Source organism: Corella eumyota, chromosome 6, assembly GCF_963082875.1.
Source record: "Corella eumyota chromosome 6, kaCorEumy4.1, whole genome shotgun sequence".
NCBI classification, from domain to species: domain Eukaryota; kingdom Metazoa; phylum Chordata; class Ascidiacea; order Phlebobranchia; family Corellidae; genus Corella; species Corella eumyota.
This window is the reverse complement of record NC_137495.1, coordinates 4,779,190-4,798,923: the sequence shown is the minus strand read 5'-3', so window position 1 is coordinate 4,798,923 and position 19,734 is coordinate 4,779,190. Positions and strand designations below refer to the sequence as shown.

At 30.1% G+C, this 19,734-nt stretch overlaps 5 protein-coding genes across 5 annotated transcripts; 2 read left to right on the top strand and 3 right to left on the bottom strand.

Annotated features, from left to right (window-relative positions):
- Positions 1-96: 96 nt before the first annotated feature.
- On the bottom strand, positions 97-1,956 carry LOC145755253 (uncharacterized). Its single transcript, XM_082571477.1, has 5 exons — positions 1,848-1,956; positions 1,580-1,777; positions 1,133-1,507; positions 948-1,071; positions 97-812 (listed from the first exon to the last, which is right to left on the bottom strand). Exons 1-5 carry the CDS (start codon positions 1,888-1,890, stop codon positions 626-628), a joined length of 927 nt encoding a protein of 308 aa, XP_082427603.1. The 5' UTR covers positions 1,891-1,956; the 3' UTR covers positions 97-625.
- A 3,780-nt stretch (positions 1,957-5,736) lies between these two features.
- On the bottom strand, positions 5,737-7,507 carry LOC145754978 (uncharacterized). Its single transcript, XM_082571161.1, has 2 exons — positions 6,505-7,507; positions 5,737-6,368 (listed from the first exon to the last, which is right to left on the bottom strand). The coding sequence occupies exons 1-2, from the start codon at positions 6,610-6,612 to the stop codon at positions 6,045-6,047; spliced, it is 432 nt and encodes a 143-aa protein (XP_082427287.1). The 5' UTR covers positions 6,613-7,507; the 3' UTR covers positions 5,737-6,044.
- A 2,992-nt stretch (positions 7,508-10,499) lies between these two features.
- Positions 10,500-12,076, top strand: LOC145754977 (uncharacterized). Its single transcript, XM_082571160.1, has 5 exons — positions 10,500-10,602; positions 10,714-11,241; positions 11,327-11,356; positions 11,499-11,583; positions 11,729-12,076. Exons 1-5 carry the CDS (start codon positions 10,566-10,568, stop codon positions 11,814-11,816), a joined length of 768 nt encoding a protein of 255 aa, XP_082427286.1. The 5' UTR covers positions 10,500-10,565; the 3' UTR covers positions 11,817-12,076.
- A 196-nt stretch (positions 12,077-12,272) lies between these two features.
- Positions 12,273-15,206, bottom strand: LOC145754974 (uncharacterized). Its single transcript, XM_082571158.1, has 9 exons — positions 14,720-15,206; positions 14,461-14,509; positions 14,132-14,306; positions 13,830-13,976; positions 13,635-13,714; positions 13,412-13,556; positions 13,134-13,315; positions 12,751-12,922; positions 12,273-12,606 (listed from the first exon to the last, which is right to left on the bottom strand). The coding sequence occupies exons 1-9, from the start codon at positions 15,087-15,089 to the stop codon at positions 12,493-12,495; spliced, it is 1,434 nt and encodes a 477-aa protein (XP_082427284.1). The 5' UTR covers positions 15,090-15,206; the 3' UTR covers positions 12,273-12,492.
- An 866-nt stretch (positions 15,207-16,072) lies between these two features.
- Positions 16,073-19,275, top strand: LOC145754976 (uncharacterized). Its single transcript, XM_082571159.1, has 6 exons — positions 16,073-16,839; positions 16,998-17,126; positions 17,442-17,694; positions 17,773-17,924; positions 18,119-18,247; positions 18,404-19,275. Exons 1-6 carry the CDS (start codon positions 16,466-16,468, stop codon positions 18,606-18,608), a joined length of 1,242 nt encoding a protein of 413 aa, XP_082427285.1. The 5' UTR covers positions 16,073-16,465; the 3' UTR covers positions 18,609-19,275.
- The last annotated feature ends 459 nt before the right edge of the window (positions 19,276-19,734 follow it).

Sequence of the window (19,734 nt, the reverse complement as noted above, 5' to 3'; positions counted from 1 at the left end):
ACTAAAAATGATTATTTCATATGTTTACAATGTCATTTTTATATTATCCAAAGCTTCGAAGCAACTATAACGTCTTTTTTAAAAGAGAAACTGTAGGAAAATTTTTAAAAGAGAAACTGTAGGAAAATTTTTAAAAGAGAAACTGTAGGCCTATAAAAAAAGGAAACTATTTTAAAACCAAAGAATAATTTAATAACGTCGTGCTTGTTTATTTAATGAATCAAATGAAAGTGTTTATAATTTTTGGTTAAAAAGGTTTAAAATTTTGCGATTTTTCAAGTTTTTAGGTTAGGCTATAGCTGTCGTTTCAACTCATATGCTTTTTTTATTAGCCAATAGGCTAATGTTTTTTTAATGTACAGGTATAAAAAAATAAAACACGCATCTTTAACTTCAATTTGTAACTTAGAATAAAAAATGTAACTTAGAATAGCAAAATGTTTTTAAAGATCCAAAGTAAATTAGCCTAAGTTAAAAAAAGTAAAACATGCTTAACCTACACCTACATTGCTGTTCGTGGAATTCGAATACTTTGAACCATGTATTCTAAATTGCAACAAAGCCTGATAAATAGGATTTTAAAAATTGTGCCTAATGTAATGTTTTAGTCTTACAGTATATTTAATTACAGGCTATTTTGAAATGGAACATATAGTTCATTGTTCACTTCTTCTCCATTTACTTCCGGGTTTGCTGCTGAGTATATAACTTGATCAGCTGGGTTGTTATCAGTGCAATGAATGCTTGGAGGAGATGGTGTTGAGATATTTGGGTCAGTTGCATTGTTTTTAGACTCAGCGGCACGACTTTTCCTTTAAATGACGTAAGTTGTAAAATAAATTTACAAGCCCTTATTGTACTAAAATTTTAAAATATATTGAACTAACGTTTTAAATAAAGTAAGTTTAGGTTAATGCTAAAAAACAATTGTATTTTACTTTTTATACCTTAACTTTATGAAAAGTATAATGATACAAATTATTGCAGATAACAGACCGATTGCCATAACTATCATTCCGCTGAGAAAACTCGTTAGTACGTTGGTTGACTTTATATTTATAGGCGCTAAACCTGTGGAAACCGGTTAAAGGGTTAATCATAATTTTTTAATAAAATTAAACTTACTTTATACCTGGTGCTATCATCATTGTGTTTGTTGTTGTTAAATTGTGGGTTGTCGTTTGCCAATTTGTAGTTGTTAGCGTGTTTTTCGTCATTGTTTCTGTTGTTATTTCTGCTGTTGTTACTCTTGATGGAGTAGTTGTTTGTTTTTGCCAATCAAGAAAAATGTACGCAATTAACATAAAACAATTCTTACTATCTGTTTTAATGGTTGGTGGCCAATTTTGACTTGTAAGAGTATGTGTTATATAGTTGTCACATTTTAAAACATTTTGTCGAATTGTGCTGCTGTTTTCTATGTCTAAATTGGATGTAAGTGTATACACAACGCATGTTTCGGATTCTGTAAATGGTGTATAATCGTACCCAGGTAAAATTTCTTCACCTAAATAATTATTTTTGTAGAACAAAACGTTTAATTTAATAAGTAACTGATATAAATTTAAATTTCACTCACCGCTAGGTAAAATAATTTTTCCTTTTGATACTTGCAATACGATAAATTTCATTAAAACAGCAGACTTGCTATTTCCAAACTGTATTTCGCAGTTTTCTGTAAATTCCAAAAAACCTTGATGGTTTTGATAAGCAATTATTCCAAATTTTTTACTTGCAGCATCTGGACAGTGTCCGTTTGCAAAAGTCGCAAGTACCACTACACATAAACATCAACAGATTATTTTATCTTGTGTAATTACAAAATTAAGTGATTTTTTCAGACTTACCTGTTACAAACACCGCAACGCATTTCATTATGATTAGTATCATCTTTTAAAGTATTAAGAAAAACAAGTTATTATTTTAAAACTACTACAAAGGCCTATTCTTTATATTGTGTAACCGCCTAAAAAAATAGGCTACAGTTTACCTTGCACATTTTATAGACAAAGGCATTTCCTGTACGCATAGGCTATTGATTTAATATGATCTACATGAAAAATCTGATTGTAAAACTATGGTTTGTCTACTCGAATAAAACAACCAAATCCATAGTCTAAATTGTGTACATTGTTTAAGTCACGTTTCTGATTTTTTTAAAACACAGGCGTAAGACACGGGTTTTTTAAGACAGTGCTCGATACAAAATCGACTGGTGTCAGTGAAAATAATTTATTAAAATTCTTTAATACAAGCTACTTGCTTTATTACAAATCTTACATTTTTCTTTAATACAGTTTTTGATTCGATAGTAATAAAAATTGTTTTCCCGGCAACTAAATACTGTCGTATTTTCGCAGAAACAATCTTTGAACTTTAACCTTAGTCAGTCTGTGTGAAACGCCAACCATAAACACCCCTGTGATTTTATGTTATTAGGAATGAAATTAACATTATACGTTTTATTAATGACTTCGAAACATATGTATTGTAAAAATACCTTACAAACAAATATTACGCAACAACTACAAAAAGTAATTATTTGTAAACAATCGTTAATTTGTAACTAAGCACCACAAACTCTAAGACTTCTTTTTATACCGCCTTCCTAAAATTCCACATGACGTCAGCAGTTAGAGAACGGGAGGCATCCCGCTGTAGTGGGAGGCCATCTGAACTCCCTATGTAGTGGATGTTCGTGATATGAAAGTAAATCAAACAGGTTTCACTTGCTCCGATTTCCCACATTGCACATATAGGTCTATAACTGTTCTGCTGTTTGTTTTTGTTGTTGTAACTCTTTGTTGTTTGTTTAAGTTGTTTGTTTTAATAAATTGCGTCAGAGTTTGTGCATTGATACGCCTCGTTGCTTGGGTAAATTGTTGTTGTTTTAAATTTAGTTGACTAAGTCATTTAACTTTTTCTGTGTTATTGTTATAGTCAGTATAATTAAAGTCTAAGCTAAAAATGATTGCTTTTATAAATAGTTGGAGGTAAGACTAACTTTGTTGTGTTAAGCGTCACCAGAAGTATTATAACTTATTTGGTATTTTTATGGCTATTATTTTAATAACTTTTTATGATATTTGTTAATAGTAAAGAATTAAGATATGAATGTCAGTGGAAGATTTAATAAAATAATAATATGTTAAATATAAGTAGAATATATAATCTAGATAAAGTTTTGCAAATTTTATTAGTAACTGTGCTTCGCAGTTATAACAAAACACGTGCGCTTTGTGATTTAATCAACGCATTCTTGAATTTGCCTTAATTGCAGCGTAGGCAAGAAAATCTAAGGTACTTGTTTTCCTAATTAGACGTCCACAAGTTTTGCCATTAGCAAATTTCTTGTGAAATTTCCATTTAATTCCTAAGTAAATTATTTTTTTTAAATAAAAAGTATTTGCTTGAATAATATTTTTACTTATATATCTTCCAGTATTTCTAAAAAATTTTTATGTCAGTTTTTTTATAATATTTTTTTGTTTATTATTAAAGTGATCCCTTATAGTTAGTAGAAATTGTTTGACATCATTTCCCCTCAAACATACCGCGCTTAAAATTTTTTATAAATTATAAATACAGCATGACAGTCTATATGTTAGTTTAATTACTGTAGTTGTCAAATAATGTATTGCAGCACATATACAACGCCCTGATGCTTAATTTGTAATTCCGTCGTTTTAATTCGAATAACTAATTTCCGCGAATTGTTCGTTTGATATATTATTCATTTCCTATTTCACATTTTGCTACTAAATATATTGCGCAGTTGTTAATGCAGTCTTTCCATATAGAGACATAGGTTGGTGTGGTAGCAAAGATTTGTTAAAAAATAAAAAATTCTAACGAAGTAAATTCAACCAAAATTTAACAATTTGAAGTGTTGTGTTGTACACCAAAAGCATCTTACTTTTACAAGAGTTTAGTAAAATAAAACACTTGATACTAGAGTATTGTTAGCAATACATACTTGTACTTTTCGAATTGTTATGTAAGTGTTATGGTTTTACTCAAATGTGCCTGACAAATTTTGACCAAAGTTTCAGGTTGTGCTTCGTTGGGTTTTCAGATTAGTTGACGTCATTTTGTACGTGAATTTTTTCTTTCGAAAGTTAAATTTTTGGCGAATTTTTACAACGCCCTGATTTTGATATCAAGCTTTGTGAAACTAGCAGGCAAAATTTTAAAACTTTTGTGTACATTCTATATTATTTTAGTTTATTTAATTGTAAATTAACCGTTAGTGTAAAATAGCAATAAATACACTGGTATGTACTGCTGTTTAGCTAAAATCAACAAGTACTGTATCATCAATAAGTTTAGCGTTTAAACCCATCCGAACTTAGTGTTTACGTTTAGTTTAATTTATAAGTTAGGTACCAGTATACAAAATATATTTAGTGCAGAGGTTCATGTTTAGTTCTAATTTATTTTTATACACCCCACCCGTAACTGTTTAAGTACTTTAGCATTTACTTTGTTTCGCTTTATAAGTGGCAGCTTCAATAACTTCGTTAAATTATTGTTTTCGTACATTCCCTGCGTTTGCCCTTTCATGAAACATTACTAACACCATGATTTTATGCGTTTGGCATTTACACACTTTGTTGTCGGTATGGTTATATAAGGCAATTAAAATGTTTTGTCTAGTATGGAGTTTTCGTTGCAGCCGATACATTGCACAGAAATTTTACACCGTTAGTTTATTCAGGCAGGAAGTTATTGTTAGATATTATGTGTAAGTATGTGTTTTACTTGTACAAGCATTGACATATTTCGATCACTCAAGCGAGGCGGTATTACGTCAGTTTTTTAGCTGCAGGCCAAACCGCTTACGTTCTACCGGATAAGTTAATCTATCACATTTATCGTATTACTGGTATAAAAGCACAGTGCTTTCATTTTCTTACGTAAACGTGTAGTAGGTTTTGGCAGACTAATAATGCAGTTACATCAGCTGCGGTCGTTCGGTTATAAAATGGGCGTGGTTATTGAGTTACAGATCTAAAATATCACAACAAAAATTAGTTTTGTTTTGCTAGTATAACAGGGTGTTAATTAGTTCTATGAAAGTGTATTCATAAATTAAGAATTTTTAATTTATTGTAATGTTTGAAATTTGTTTTAACTTAATAATTTATTTGTTAAATTGTTATTATATTACAGACACTAGCAATTGTATAACTTGTGTACTTATAATCGAAGAGCAGCTATTGTTAATCAATTGTTAATTTGGTAACAAAAACAATCAAAAATGGGAAACTTTCTTTGGTCAATTCTCTGGTGCATTGTCTTAATATTTATTGGTTGGCCAGTTGCTGGATTTATCGCTGGTATTTACATCCTCTGCCTTCCATTTGCAGTGTGTGTGGAACCGTGTAAGGGCCTGGTCGATTTTCTACTAAAGGGGGTCCAGTTACCGAGGTATTGCGCCGAAAAAATGGTTGCTGCTGACCCGATGTGTTAACCTGGATTTTTTCAAATTTTACTTTTGCTCAGGACAAAAAATTGTCAACTTTTTTTTTAAAAGTTGTTATAATATTTTAACAAGAACAGTGTCACGTATTTTTTTAAGTACATTACCTGATTTATGCAGCTGTTGTTTATTATAACCACAATATAAACAAGCTACAATATTTTGTTTTGTATAGTTTTTGTTTTTTAAAAAAATGAAACACTTCATTAATTAATTACTGCTATTATTTACAAAAAAAAAATTGATTTAGAAAATTGATTTACATTTTTTTATTCTTTTTAAATGCAAATAGTCGCATCTACGCTATCACGAATAAATTTAAAAGGAAATACTTTAAGGGAGAAATATTAGAAACAAATTAAAAAACATTGAAACAAATTGCGTAAAATACCATAAATTGCATATTCACTTTGTACACAGCATCAGATAATAATAAGTAAAACAAAAATACAAAATATAACTTTACAATTACATAGAATTTAAGTAAAAAAGAATGAATATAGTAAAATAAGTTTTGTTTAAATTAATAGATTCAACACAATATGTGTTTAAACATAAACTACTAAGTCCAGCACGAAGAAACTTTGAAGTTGTGCTTTGGTTCCGGTTTTTCTTTGTTGTTTAGCTCTTGCGTTTCAAGAAGTGTTTGAACGAAATAGGCGGCAAGCATAAGCGTAACATGAACTACGTTTAATACAGTGATTAGCACGAACGAAAGGAAAACGTAAATGTAATGCAAGCACTCGCAAGTCAGTCGAAAGAACTTTTTCAGTCGGAGCTTTAAAACGCGCCATCTTGCGGCGGTGAAATCTTTGTCGACAATCTGAAGTTTATTTTCGCATGCCGTTAGTTCGCTGTCGATACGTTTTAGCTCCTCAAGAAAAACCTAGACAAAATAATTTGCCAATTTTAAAATGTTTAGTAATTTTTAACGTATGCATTAAATAAACCAAAGGCATTTTATAATTTTAAATTTAAAGAATTTTTTTAAGTTTTAAACGGATACTAAAATTTGCACTTACCCTTTTAGTGTTGTTAAGTTTGTCCTTTTCTTGATTAAGCTCAATCTGTTTTCCCCTTAAAACAATTAATTCTTCCTTGGCCGATCTTAGACTCTCAACAACCGCCATAACAATTATAATTATAATTCCTAACAATTAATTCATATTATCAATTACGATTACCTGTAATACAAATGATTTGAAATGTTACAGAATGTAATTAATCTATCTGCACTATAAAGATAGTAATGACTTTACAAAAACGTATATATTATGTATGTACTTTGTACAAATGACGCAAGGTTTTTATTACACTGAGCTTTAACATTGCAATAAAGTAAACGTTACTTAACCATATATTTACATAGTGCGGGACTGTAAATAATACCCCAATCTGATGAAGCCATCCCAGGCTAGTTAGTGTTAAGCAATAACATGTAATTTGCATAATAAATAAACAATATAAATGTTAAAATGCATCATTAAATTTTTAGAAGACCAAATATTAAAGCAATATTCTTGTCAAGTAAATACTTTGCTCGGTTTTACGACTTGAGTTCACCACATGAGCCATATAACACAGTTGTTTTTCTTTCTATTTGCTTACAAAGGTCGATTGAAATCTGTACTTTGCTCTCTTTCCAATATGTCGAAAATAGTTAATTCTATTTGCGGAAATCTAGGTACAAATAATGCTTTGTTGTATTTCTACTAGTTATGCAATTATATACGAACAAGGCAAGTTTATGTGGCCTTTAACCCAGCGTTTTGTACGTTATATTATTGCATTTTCTAATTTCTTAGCCTTTATTTATTTATTGCAGTATTACGCTGTAGTGTTAACTTAATATTGTCAATTCCCTGCATATTTACAGTATTTCCGTTTTCTTTAAAATGATATTTCCTGCCAAAAATATAAACAATTCGATCCGAAACAAACGGAAAACTGCTATGTATACACTTACGTGCAATAAAATTGGAGTATTTTACTACTATATGCTGGCTGTAGAAATTTTCTGAGCCTATATTAAAATTATATTTAAATATTATAAATAAACGATAACTATAGGTAAGGTAGACTACCTGACAACCCTTGCATAAAAATAAGTTCACCTGTTTACTGAGTTATTGTTTTGAATGATTTGGTCCACATACATGGACTTTGATCTCCCCATTTAACTCACTTGGTTGCGGTCTTAAAATGCAACTCTGCAATTCATTGCTTCTTTTTGTCGATCTAACGACTAACCTTTTCAATACTACAACTACAATAACACTGCCTGAAGTCAATTTTAATGACTTGTTATACTTCTGGCTCTGTTTGTACGAAAGCTTTTTTTTTGCTACTTGTATTTAAACGTTATTTTTTATGCAAGTTTTAATTTGGTTACATATAAGCTGATCCAGTTAAATTGTTTTAAATTTAATTTTCTCACTTTTAAATAATTAAAAACTTTGTTAGCTAGTTGTACACATTACATTTTATAATGTATAAGTTTTTTATACTTCTTGCATATATATAATACTAGTGGGGCAAGAGAAACAGCTTGTTTACAACAACATGTTGACAGTTTATATGGTTTGGATACACAGCTATTAAAAAAGGGAGGCTGGCATGTAGATTCACTTTTTAACTAGCAATAAAACACGCTAACGGTAGTCAAGTAGACTTGGTATAGTAAGTAAGGTTGTTAAAATCAGTAAGATTTTTTAAGTAAATGTAATAAAAAACGTTTTTATTTTATAAATACATTTTCAAAATAAAGTTACATATTTTTAAACAGCTATGTTTTGTATTGTGTACAGTCTATAAAAAAATATTTTTCTCCACTAGGAGGCAATACTCGATATATGATTGATAGGTGTCGCTAAAGCGCTACTGTTGTCGCGCGCATATTTATCAAACTGAAACAAACAAGTTTAACTACCACGTTTACAAAAAGCAATTAATGTTTATAAGGCAAAAAAGTTTCTGTTAAAATTAAATTTACATGATATTTAATATTGCACAACGCGAGTATTTATGGCGTTATAATATTTTAAATTAAATTTTAGATATCGAATAAAGTCTGTTTGCCAAGGCAAAAAATTTTAGAGAGTAAGAAATCTCACAAAGTAAATAAGAAGTTAAATATCTTTGTTAAGAGTTGTTGGTTTTTGAGAATTTATTGTAAAATACATAGATAGGTAAATAAAGTTTTATAGCCTGGTTACAAAAGATTTAAACCAAATAGAAAGTGAAGTTATGTGGTAACGTTTAATTACTTAGTTATGATATTTAAAAATATGTAAATAACATTTTTAAAATTCAAAAATGTAAAAATAAAAATTACATAACAAAGCCTCTTAAGCCAAGAACGTGCATTGGTAATTCATTTATACAAAATCAATTTCTTATATTTCGAAACGTCTACGTCATTTTATAAATAATTAAATAACGGTAAACATTTATACATTAAGGAAAAGACAACAACAATTAAATGAACATTTTTAGATTGTTAGTTTAAACAATACGCCCACCATTTAGTTAATTGCCATTTGAAGCTATAACAAATGTGAATTATACAGATAGTTTTCTGAAGTTGTACGTTTAGACCAAATTTACAAAAGTGACACCCTTTACAGAGATAAATTTAATGCTTGTGTTTGCGAAATGTATTTGTCACATATGCTGCCTAAGTAGTATTCACACATTATATGTTTCTGTATTTAATTTGTACAGTACCTCTATTTGTATTTGTGTTTTCTCTTATAATTCAGTGAATAAATAATTAATACGGGACGACGTTTATATGACTAATAAAACAGTAGACAGGTTTTTCTGGAGTTTTATTCGTTTGCGAGTCTGGATTAAATCATTCGTAGTTGCTTTTTGTTTCGAACATGTCAAGTACTGTTAGTGTTGTTTTAACAGTGACACAAATGAATACAATATTAAACAAACACAGTTATGGTAACAAAGGCGATTATATCTGGATATATAGTTGTAAGATAGTACAAGTGTTAATGTAGCAAGCATATGCGAAATACCAATAAGCTATTTTTAATAAAGTGGGCCTAATACGTAGATATAATTAAACAAGTTTGTGGTAGTTACCAGCTGTTGTAACTAAAAACCCTGTGGGCAAAAACACAGTTGATTTTCAGCAGTCGAAGCAATTTGTATCATACAACACTTCTTAACAAAAGTAGAAGTGATTTCAAAAGTAGTAAAGCGTATTACGTGTTTAATTAATTCGCTTAGTGTTTGTAAGAAACCTTTTATGTTCTAAGTAACAAAAGACGGCACCTCCCTCTTGGCAAGCAAAGTTTGGCGAGACCTATAACGCGGGCCTACGTAGTGATATGCTTGGCTAGTTTAAACATCTAAACCGGTTTAAAGAAAGCGTCGATCCGTACAGGCAAGTTAACGTGGAAGCACAGTACCATCAGTATATAACTGTATTGTATTTGTAGTTACGTGAAATGGACTAGAATAAGATGATGTTAAATGATTGTACATCTAAAGTGGATTAAGTTAATACAATAGAGACAGTATTATGTCAATTAATTTGTTGCTTGGTAAAAACAAAGCATTTAAGAGAGTTTGTTTACACCAGTATGTGATATAATAGTTATATATAAACTATTAATAAAACTTAGTTGTAGCTTCTTAATATTGGTAAGTGTAGCACACTAGCACTTAATGAATTATTTTTAAAAGTGACAAGTTATATTATCAAAGTCACTTAAGTTTTTAATCTAAAGTTACCGATAGCGCAATAGTTCATATTAAATTGCTAACCTATTAAAAAAATGTGTATATCTTAAATATACACTGTAACTTCTACACCGGAGTTAGATTATTATTACAGGCAAACACAATGTTGTTTCTTTTGTGTAAAGTTTTTCATGTTTGTTTAAGATTTCCCAGCGGTTAAGTCAAGCCACTTACTGAACCTAAATCGAATGACGAAAGATTCCACGTTTAACATTTAAAGCAATTGTATATATATTACGAATTGTTAATATTGTATTTTTAAATTGCAGAAATAATATTATAGTTAAAAAACCTATTAGGGAGGGTTATTTATATAATTATAATGATGTTGAAGCTACAACTAATATTTCTTTTTGCGTGTAAGTATTTTTTTCCACACAATATTAATCAAGATATTCCTCATTTTGTTTGAAATTCAAAATCAATTAATTTTGGGTACATGAGCATATTTTATCAATGTGACTGTTTAGGTTGTTTGGTAACACCTATCATCAAAGCTCAAGATCAAACTGGCAATTCAACTACAGAAGTATCACCAACATCAACAACAACATCAACAACCACTACAACAACGACAACATCAACAACATTAGCGACAACAACATCAACAACCACAAGTGAGACAGCAGAACCCCAACCAACACTAGCTACAACATCAAATACAACTGTTACACCAGCTACAACATTAAGTACATCAGTTTCATCAGCGACAATTTTAACAACAGCACCACCCACAACAGCAGCACCACCCATAACAACAGCACCATCCACAACAACAGCACCACCCCAAACAACAGCACCGTCCACTACACAAGCACCATCCACAACAACAGCACCACCCACAACAACATCTACACCAACTCCAACATCTACAGACTCATCAACTACAACCACGGCAGCTACAGATCCACCAGCCACAACAACATCCACACCAACAGTAACTTCGTCAACAACTACATCAACAACACCCACCTCATCAACACCAGAATCAACACTTGGTAAATTGTTTTTTCTTGAAATGTCGAATTCACAATTTAAATTATGTTATGTATTATATATTATAACTGTTTATGTTTTTTTTAGCAAAAGAGCCTATTATCAACAAAGTGCCAGGTAAAATAATTTTAAACATTTTTTGCACTTTACCTTTTAAAATTTTTTATTTAAGACGCATGTTTTTCTTAACATTTTTAGTGTATTGGTTGTTTTTTTGCTTAAAAAGAACGTTTTATACAAATCTGTATTTACATTTTAGGTGGAGCAATTACAATAATCGTTATTGCTGTTGTTCTTATTGTATTAGTAGTAGGCGTGTTATTTATGCGAAGCTACAGAAAAAAGTAAGTTAATCTTGTTTAAAAACTAGTAAAAAACAGAGTCAAACGTACCTACTTTTTTGATTTTTTTTGGGTTTTGTATTACTATATTATACAATGACTGTAAGGCTAAAAGTAATGTTTTAATCTATATGCCTTATTTGTGCAGAGAACGACAAAGACAATATCAGCAACCCGACGAGTTTGGAAATCCAATTTCTTTTCCGTCGGCTAAATACGACGATGATAATTTCTAATTTAGAGCAGTTAAAATTTTTTTAGTCATTTATTTATTCAATTTGCAATGCACATAATTTATTAAAGCGATTTACTGTCTTCTTTTTTCAAGCCCCTAAAAAAAAGCTTTACGTTATCATCCTACCGATAATTTTATTCATGAATTCAAGTATATATTAACAATTATTTAAATGTGTAGTTATGTATTTAATTATTGCTTGTGCAATGAAGATTGTATATACAACGTGGTATATATTAAAAAGCATATGGTTTCACGTTTGTAGCGGAGAGTTGGTATGATAATTGAACGCAATGTATTTAGGTACTAATTATTTTCTAGTTTTAGTTTTCGTTAGTTGCTTTACATAAAACAAAAGAACTTAACTTTTCTAACTTCTATTTGTTGTACAAAAAACAAACCCATTATGTTAACATTAACATATTTCCTTCATTATTTTGAATTTATTTGACAAAAAATTAAGCTATAGCATGGTGCTGTAATACAAAAACTTAAAGGGGAAATATACCAATCTCTTTGTACGTACGAAATAGAAAACTTGGCAAAACTTAGTAGTGTGATTTATTTTTTAAATAATGGCAAGCATAGAATAAAGCATCATGAAGAATAGAATGTTAATTTCTCTTTATTAAAACTTAACAAATTTATAATTGGTAAGAAAAGAAAAAACTAAAAAGTTATTTTTTTTCTTTGGCTGGTTTTTTAATAACTCCAACGTGGAAACTGTTTGATTTTTTTCGATATGTCGCAGGCTTGTTTGCTTTATTGTATTTGTATAGAGCTTGTTTCAACTAAAAAACAATAAGTACTAGTGGTAACTGAAATAAACTGACATAGTCAATTTCAAGGCAGGTTCTATTCAAAACATTTTTATTTTTTCACTGATGTAACATAAAATTTTAGAAAATTTCACTATAAAAACTCAATTGCCTTACCTCAAAGCAAGCCATGTTCCCACTTTTTCTATAAGCTGGAGATGAATGGGACACTAGTGTCATGGCATGTAAAAACCTGCTTTTTTCCAGGTCGTTTTCCAACAACTCGTACAAGTTTTGTAGCCATCGGGATAAACCGCATAAGTGCATAGATGCATTAAACCCAACACATCTAAGTATGCCAAAGTTTTTATGTTTATGTTTTGAGTGAAACAAGTATTTTTATTTATATTTATTGAATCAAACTTAATTCTACATCTCTATAGTTGTATCAGCTTTAACTTTTTACCAAGCGCACCATGTCTTTCTCGTTTAATATAAATGGCAATTGTGACATACATTGGTTAAAAGGTTAATTAATGCATAGGTTTTATATTTTTTACCTGTTTTCCTGACATTTTGGTTTTATATCTTGGCATTTTTTATAAAACACATCGTTCGCTGAACCGTTGTACCAATTCGTGCCAATTGGGCTGGGACATTGACTGTTATATAGGCAAATGCCTTCTCCATAAACGTTGGTGCCACCATAATATAATGCGTCATCTAGACTGGTTAGAACAACCTTTGGAAACAAATTTAGTTAGTTGTTAAAGAATAAGAGTAAGAAAAATAACTGAATTAAAATGCCAGTATTTTGGGTAAATTATTTTCTACTTACAGACATATCTTTAAGTTTAAACATGGACCCGTGAATATTATCCACAAAAAACTTTTTCTTTTCCAGTTCACCAAACAAGCAAATGATACTTGAAATAAACTTCAATGTAGCTTTCGGCCTGTCTTCTATTTTGTTGATTAAATGCCTGATTAAAAGTTTTAGAGGGGGTTAGTTTTAGAAAGTTTGAATTGAAATTAAAAAACAGTAATGCTTTATTATTTACTTTAGTTTCTGCATATTGTAACACACAGTTCCTTCAAATTGATCGTTGTATTTTATTTCTTCGTCGCAGAGTGAAGGTCCCTGAAAGACATATGAAAAGTTACAGTCACGTGTTTAAAGTTTTACTGAAATCATTAAACTTTTTGAAAGTTTTAAGTTATCAAATTTTATTTGTAATATTCTATTTTATACGTACCTGTACAAATTCATCTGCTAGTCGTATTTTTTTCTCAGTTTTACAAGCACCGTAAAATTCTTGCAGGCCTGGAATATTCCAACCCAACCTCTGACGTTTTTCCAGTTCGTTGACTAGGTATTCGTAACCCTTAGTATTAACATCAGCCTGAGAGTAATTGTTATTTAAATGTAGGTTGTTGGAAGCATTATTTATAAACAAATTCTTATTAAAATAACGCATGTATTATTCTTGATTGAATCGTGTTGTAAGTTTAAAAACAATAATGCAACAAATGGATGTTGAAAATTCTACAATTTTACCTCTTTTATGTTGACAAAACGTGTTGCGCTAAAGAAAGGAGGTTTGACAGTTCCTCGTTTTATTTTAAGTCCGCTCAAAACTTCATTGGCTGGTGTCGGCACTTCTACAAATTCAATTGACATTTCTCTTTCGAATAATTTGCTCATTTCTTCGCAATTCATTAACTTAATACCACTGTAAACATTTATAAATATTAGCTTTAGATCCCATCTTGTACCCAATAAATTTTAGTGAAATAGTAATTGGTCAGTTGCTACAGTTTTGTAACTTGTTGAAAATATGATGATCATATTTAAATGACTAGGTGTAGTGTTAAAGGTTTACTTACGTGTATGGTGTAGCTTTTACTGGGATTGTTTTGGGCTTTCTTGTAGTATCTTAAAGTATTAGACATCCATAAAATATTGATTATTATAATACATGTAAATTAAATTAAATCAAGGAAAATATAAAGCATAAACAACATGTTATGATGTCTTTTTTGAAATTAAATTTAAAAAATGTTTTTATACAATAGAGTATTCGTAATGATTTAGTCTTAAGATGTTTGGTTTAGAGAACATAAATATCTTCTTAACATGACTTACAATCTGTAGTATTATCCACATTTGTTGCGTTTTCCCACAATACTCTCGTACAAGAGTTTCCCCGACATTCATTTGCATTCCATGTGTTGTCGTCACAAATTTGATTTAGACTTCTAAACTCCAGGATAATCTGATTTTCAAACTCAGAAACCGCTTGTGTTGTGTACATTTCTGCTTCATTCATTTCTATGACGTCATATGCGTGACGTCGGTCATTACAGTGACTTTTATTGGCTACGTTGATGTAAATTTGGCACATTAAATATGTGGTGGCAATAACCAAGGCTATAAATAAATCGCTCGGCCCGGGAATTAAATTAATTATAAAATATCTCCTTTTGTGATTCATTATATTTCTGTCTCTAGTCATTGTTTTGGTTAAATTGTTCTATGGTGATATATATAGTTGGTGTTAAACTTGTAACACGTCTGCTAAATCATACTTATATTTATCTTTAAATAAATTTTAGTTGTTGTAACTACTGTTTTAAATAACTTTCCTGCAACATACAATAAATCATAATTAGAAAAATAAGGTCCTTAAAGTTTAAGATTTTAAGGGGGCACAACCTAACAATACCCCAACTTTCTGAATTATTACTATTATAGAATTTAACTTACATGAGTTACGAATAAGTTAATGTTTTACTATATTTTAAATATTTACTTAAAATTCTGCCTACGGTGATTTTCTTAAGTATTACAACTCCTTAAGACAACTAAATCTGTGTTATGGTATTTATGTATATACATATCTATTTATCAATTAAGACCAATTTAGGAAGCCAATATTCTATATATATTGTGTGCCCCTTCAATGCAAATGCTATTAAAAAAATAGAAAACTGGTTTTCACGTTATTAGCCCGAGGGCTTTTGGTTTTTGTTCGAAACATTTTTGTCTTTATCGTGACGTCGTCTAAATTGATTTTGCGGTTACGCGGAAAAAACTAAAAACGTCACAGTGACTTTTATTTTTACATCTTTTAATTTTATTTTTTTAAATAAGTTAATATTAAAAATTTCGGCGTTAATTTTTCTGTAGTTATTTTTTGTTATATTAAAATTGTGTAATTTATATTTCAATTTTACACAATCATAACTTACAAAAAAAAGAAATAAAATGTAACTTAATAAGCCACGCGAGGTCATACACTTTTTACACTTAAGTTTAAATGCTTATTCAAAAATACATTCTCCTAAAACTAAAAAAATATACACGTTTTCCAAAACATATGTTATATAAATATTTAGACTTGAGAGTCGTTTAACATTAACCTGGGGCGGTGTTAAAGGAAAGACTCCTGCAGACAACTTGATCTTCATTATACATAACTGTTACTAATAGCAGAGATCAGTTACATAAGTTATGTTATTTAATTTATTTGGTTAGTACAGGAGGTATTAGGTTACATTTATGTAGGGCTTAACGTTACAAAGCATTAATAATTAAAACAAGCACAAAGTGCTACCTGAAAAGTTAATTGAGTACGTTCTTTAAGCGCTTAAGTTATTTCAACGCTTAGAATGAATAAGAATTTTTTGAGACAGATCGTTAGAAAGTTTTAGAACTTTCACGAAATCTATTCATGGAAAATTGTAATGCTGTATTAAGGTTAACAGCATGAAATGCCAATAGTTTGTTTTTTTATAGAACACTTTCGTAATATTCCGGATGTGACCGAACAGCAATAAACGATTTAGGCAATAATTAGATGACAGGGTGTCACGCGGAGATTATCACCAAATGTATAATATCAGCGGTTTTAGATCGAGAATAATACGCCAGCTTGCCACTATTCTGGTTTTAATGTACGTCGGGATATTAGTTATTAAGCAAAACAACAACCAGAAGTGTAACGATGCCTACGTTGTGAAAAGACATAAAGAATTGTCACTTTTGTTGACAGACAGCCAACCAAAAGTGCCACTAGTTCGGAAAAATATTGGAATATTGTCAACAAAGGTTTTGACCACGAGTAAAAAGAAAAAAAGTGATTTAACTGCCAATCAAGACAGAAAAAACGTGACACTAAAGCCAGTAATTAGTATTTCATTAGGCTGTAAAGACGTCGACAAGCTTATTGCTGATTTAGAAAATGAAAGAACGTCCATACATAGGTAAATACAGTTTATTTGTAGCTCAAAATTATAATGTACATATAAAAAATGTTACTCATTATTACTACAAATGAATTTTAAGTAAATTAAAAAATTAGAATAGGTACGAAAATTTAATTTTATCAAAACAATTAGTAAGTTTTTTTGTGACGTAACAGAAAGGAAAATGACGTCGGCAATCGTGCGGTATATTACACGACGATTAGTGACGTAGACGGTCACGTGGTCAACGTGGTGATAAAAGTAGCAAATCTTTACAACGAAAGTTCAGAAACAGAACAATACAGGTTAGTTTATTTTTTGAGTTTTTGCTAAAAATTTTCCTTTAAAAAAAATACCCGATTTTCCTGAGTTGCTAGCTACCCATAAACCACTACCTGTGGGGCACATAATATGAACCCAAGCTCTTTAGTATGTAACTCAATAGCATGACCGGTTAACAGATTAAAAAATAAAAAATGAGATTTTTAAGTATTGGTGTTGTTGGCGTTTAAAACATTAAATGCTGTGTATTGTTTAATCTTTTATAAGCTTAAATTGTTTAGATGGAATTAATAGTGTTTTTTTAGGTAAAAAAAATTATAAATTGTCTTATATTACAGATACAACTCTGCTTTTCGAGAAATCAAAAACTTACAAAAACTAGAGCTTTTGGGGTTCGTGGGCTCCCCACAATTACTATTATCTTGCGTAACGTTTAATCAAGTCGTTTATATTGTCACAAGAGTTCGCAACGGAGTCCCGATTTGCACGGGCGACGCGAACGATAAAAAATGCTCGATGGCTTATGATGTTATGGAAAATATAAAATCAAGGCCCGACTCAGCCTTGATGGCAATTACTTGGATAGCAAAGGTTTAAATTGAAATTAACAGGGCAATTTCAAATTCGTTTAAACTAGCTTATTTTAATTTGATATCTTTTATTTTCTAGGTTATTTCGTTTTTTGCACAGTTTGAAAAGCACAACATATTTGTTGAAGACATTTCGGGTTCAAACTTCTTTTACAATCATGAGAATTTTGATATTACGATAGTAGATGCTGATTCGTTGTTGTTTTATAACGAAGTGCCCCTCTTTTCAAGGTTTGTGATAAAGGGATTTGGTAATAATTGAAGCACATTGTATATTTGGAATAATTTATATTGTATAATTACATACAATTATTTTAGAGATTTGAAATAAATATGTAGGCTTTGGTCGATCTAATAACCTTTAATACATTTTCGAAATTATTTCAGGAAAATTTAAAACCATTCAAATTGGTATTATTGTTTAGGTTGTCATGTAGACGAGATACTGATTGCCCCAAACCCGGAGGTAACTTATGGGGACCCAACGCTCTTAACCACAAGATTTATTATTCATGTCGAGAGAGAGATGGATATTGCGTTAACAACACTTGCCAGTAAATAATATCTCGTTTAATAATTTATGTTTGAACAAAACAGATTTAAATACAAAAAGCCTTTTGCGAACAACGGAGGGTATCGGTTTTTAAAGTCGTTTTATTTTGAGTTTTTGATCAGTTAGAGTAGTTGTTTAACTATTTATTTTGCTTTAGTGGTTTTGACTCTAACCTACATACCTGCGGTATAGGAAGGTGGCTCGTTATACCAGTTCGAGGCCTTATCCCGGATAAATATTACAACAAATTTCGTGAAATAATGCATTGTATGACAGTCGCTACTCCGAATAGGAGGTGCACTCTTGCCTTTGCATCCGCGCAAGCTAAACTTCTACTGCAGGAAATAGAAAACGAAAGGTAGCACATGTTGCTTTGATATGCTTTTAAAAATCTTGAAATTTACAATTATGTCGAATGGCAGAAGGTATAATAACGTGAAAGAATTATAAACTTTTGTTAGATTATATTGGTGGTTTTATTATTTGTTTGTATTTATTATTTATTCTCTTATGTTAAAGCATAGAGTATTTTTGAATAGCATATATGTTGAACATATTTTTTACCAAGTAAATTAAAAAAAACTACACAATAATGTTAACCTTTACTTCTTTTATTGATAAAAAATCTTTCAATTTAATAAGAAAAAATACTTCTACGCATTTTATTTTAAAAATACAACTTTAAATTAACTGTGATTATTGCAATAGTTCGTAGTCGTTTCGCAACAGGTTAAGTTCGTCGCTAATTGCTTTCCAGTAAGCAAAGTCGTCTTCATCCAAATTCGTTGATTCCTTTTCTATTTCTCTGGCTTCTTCATCTAAAAAAAGTTTTTGGATTTGTTTTGACTGCTTTAAATATGAAATGCGTAGCTATTGTATAACAGAGATTGAAGGGCAATATATACAATAAGCAATTACATTTAAAAAAGCATAAATATTTTTTATCAAATTTGTATTTAATTAAGTATATTTACCTCCCCAATGGTGATGCCTGTAACGGTGTCTGTAAAATCTACAAAAAATAACATTTTTATTTAAAACATATCAAAAAACTTTTTTGAACTTAACTAAATAAAATGCTTTAATTTAAAAAATCGGTTCAAGTTTTTTAGTTTTAATGTGTCAGTAACTTATTATAAAATTTAACCTGTGATGATGGTGACAGCCTTGTACTGATGATGCCATCAAGAAGATAACAGCATACATCGTTATCACCAAGGTAACCAGTTTTAGCGACATGGTAGCGATAGGATAGTTTCTATACCTGAATACTAAATGTCTTGTTCATATAAAAACCTGAATTATAATCATAAAATACTAATAGGTTAATTGGTCTAAAAATTTAAGCTGCTCATCTGCCTAACTTTAAAAATATTAAAACTTCTATAAAAGGGAAGGGAAATTTTATTCGTCTGTTTCATTTACTTCCTTGTTTCATATGGAAGCGAGTGAATTTCTAATAATTTCCTTTTCATTAGAGAATAATAG

Coding starts and splice junctions, on each gene's coding strand:
- LOC145754974 (XM_082571158.1), bottom strand. CDS start 15,089: ATGACTAGAGACAGAAATATAATGAATCACAAAAGGAGATATTTTATA. Junction 13,557..13,634: donor TACAATATGCAGAAACTAAA/GTAAATAATAAA, acceptor ACTTTTAATCAG/GCATTTAATCAACAAAATAG. Junction 12,607..12,750: donor GGAACATGGCTTGCTTTGAG/GTAAGGCAATTG, acceptor ATTGTTTTTTAG/TTGAAACAAGCTCTATACAA.
- LOC145754976 (XM_082571159.1), top strand. CDS start 16,466: ATGTATAATATCAGCGGTTTTAGATCGAGAATAATACGCCAGCTTGCC. Junction 16,840..16,997: donor GAAAGAACGTCCATACATAG/GTAAATACAGTT, acceptor GTGACGTAACAG/AAAGGAAAATGACGTCGGCA. Junction 17,127..17,441: donor TCAGAAACAGAACAATACAG/GTTAGTTTATTT, acceptor CTTATATTACAG/ATACAACTCTGCTTTTCGAG.
- LOC145754978 (XM_082571161.1), bottom strand. CDS start 6,612: ATGGCGGTTGTTGAGAGTCTAAGATCGGCCAAGGAAGAATTAATTGTT. Junction 6,369..6,504: donor AACTTAACAACACTAAAAGG/GTAAGTGCAAAT, acceptor TATTTTGTCTAG/GTTTTTCTTGAGGAGCTAAA.
- LOC145754977 (XM_082571160.1), top strand. CDS start 10,566: ATGATGTTGAAGCTACAACTAATATTTCTTTTTGCGT. Junction 11,242..11,326: donor AACACCAGAATCAACACTTG/GTAAATTGTTTT, acceptor TGTTTTTTTTAG/CAAAAGAGCCTATTATCAAC. Junction 11,584..11,728: donor ATGCGAAGCTACAGAAAAAA/GTAAGTTAATCT, acceptor TTATTTGTGCAG/AGAACGACAAAGACAATATC.
- LOC145755253 (XM_082571477.1), bottom strand. CDS start 1,890: ATGATACTAATCATAATGAAATGCGTTGCGGTGTTTGTAACAG. Junction 1,072..1,132: donor CACAATGATGATAGCACCAG/GTATAAAGTAAG, acceptor CGGTTTCCACAG/GTTTAGCGCCTATAAATATA. Junction 813..947: donor ATACTTTTCATAAAGTTAAG/GTATAAAAAGTA, acceptor CGTCATTTAAAG/GAAAAGTCGTGCCGCTGAGT.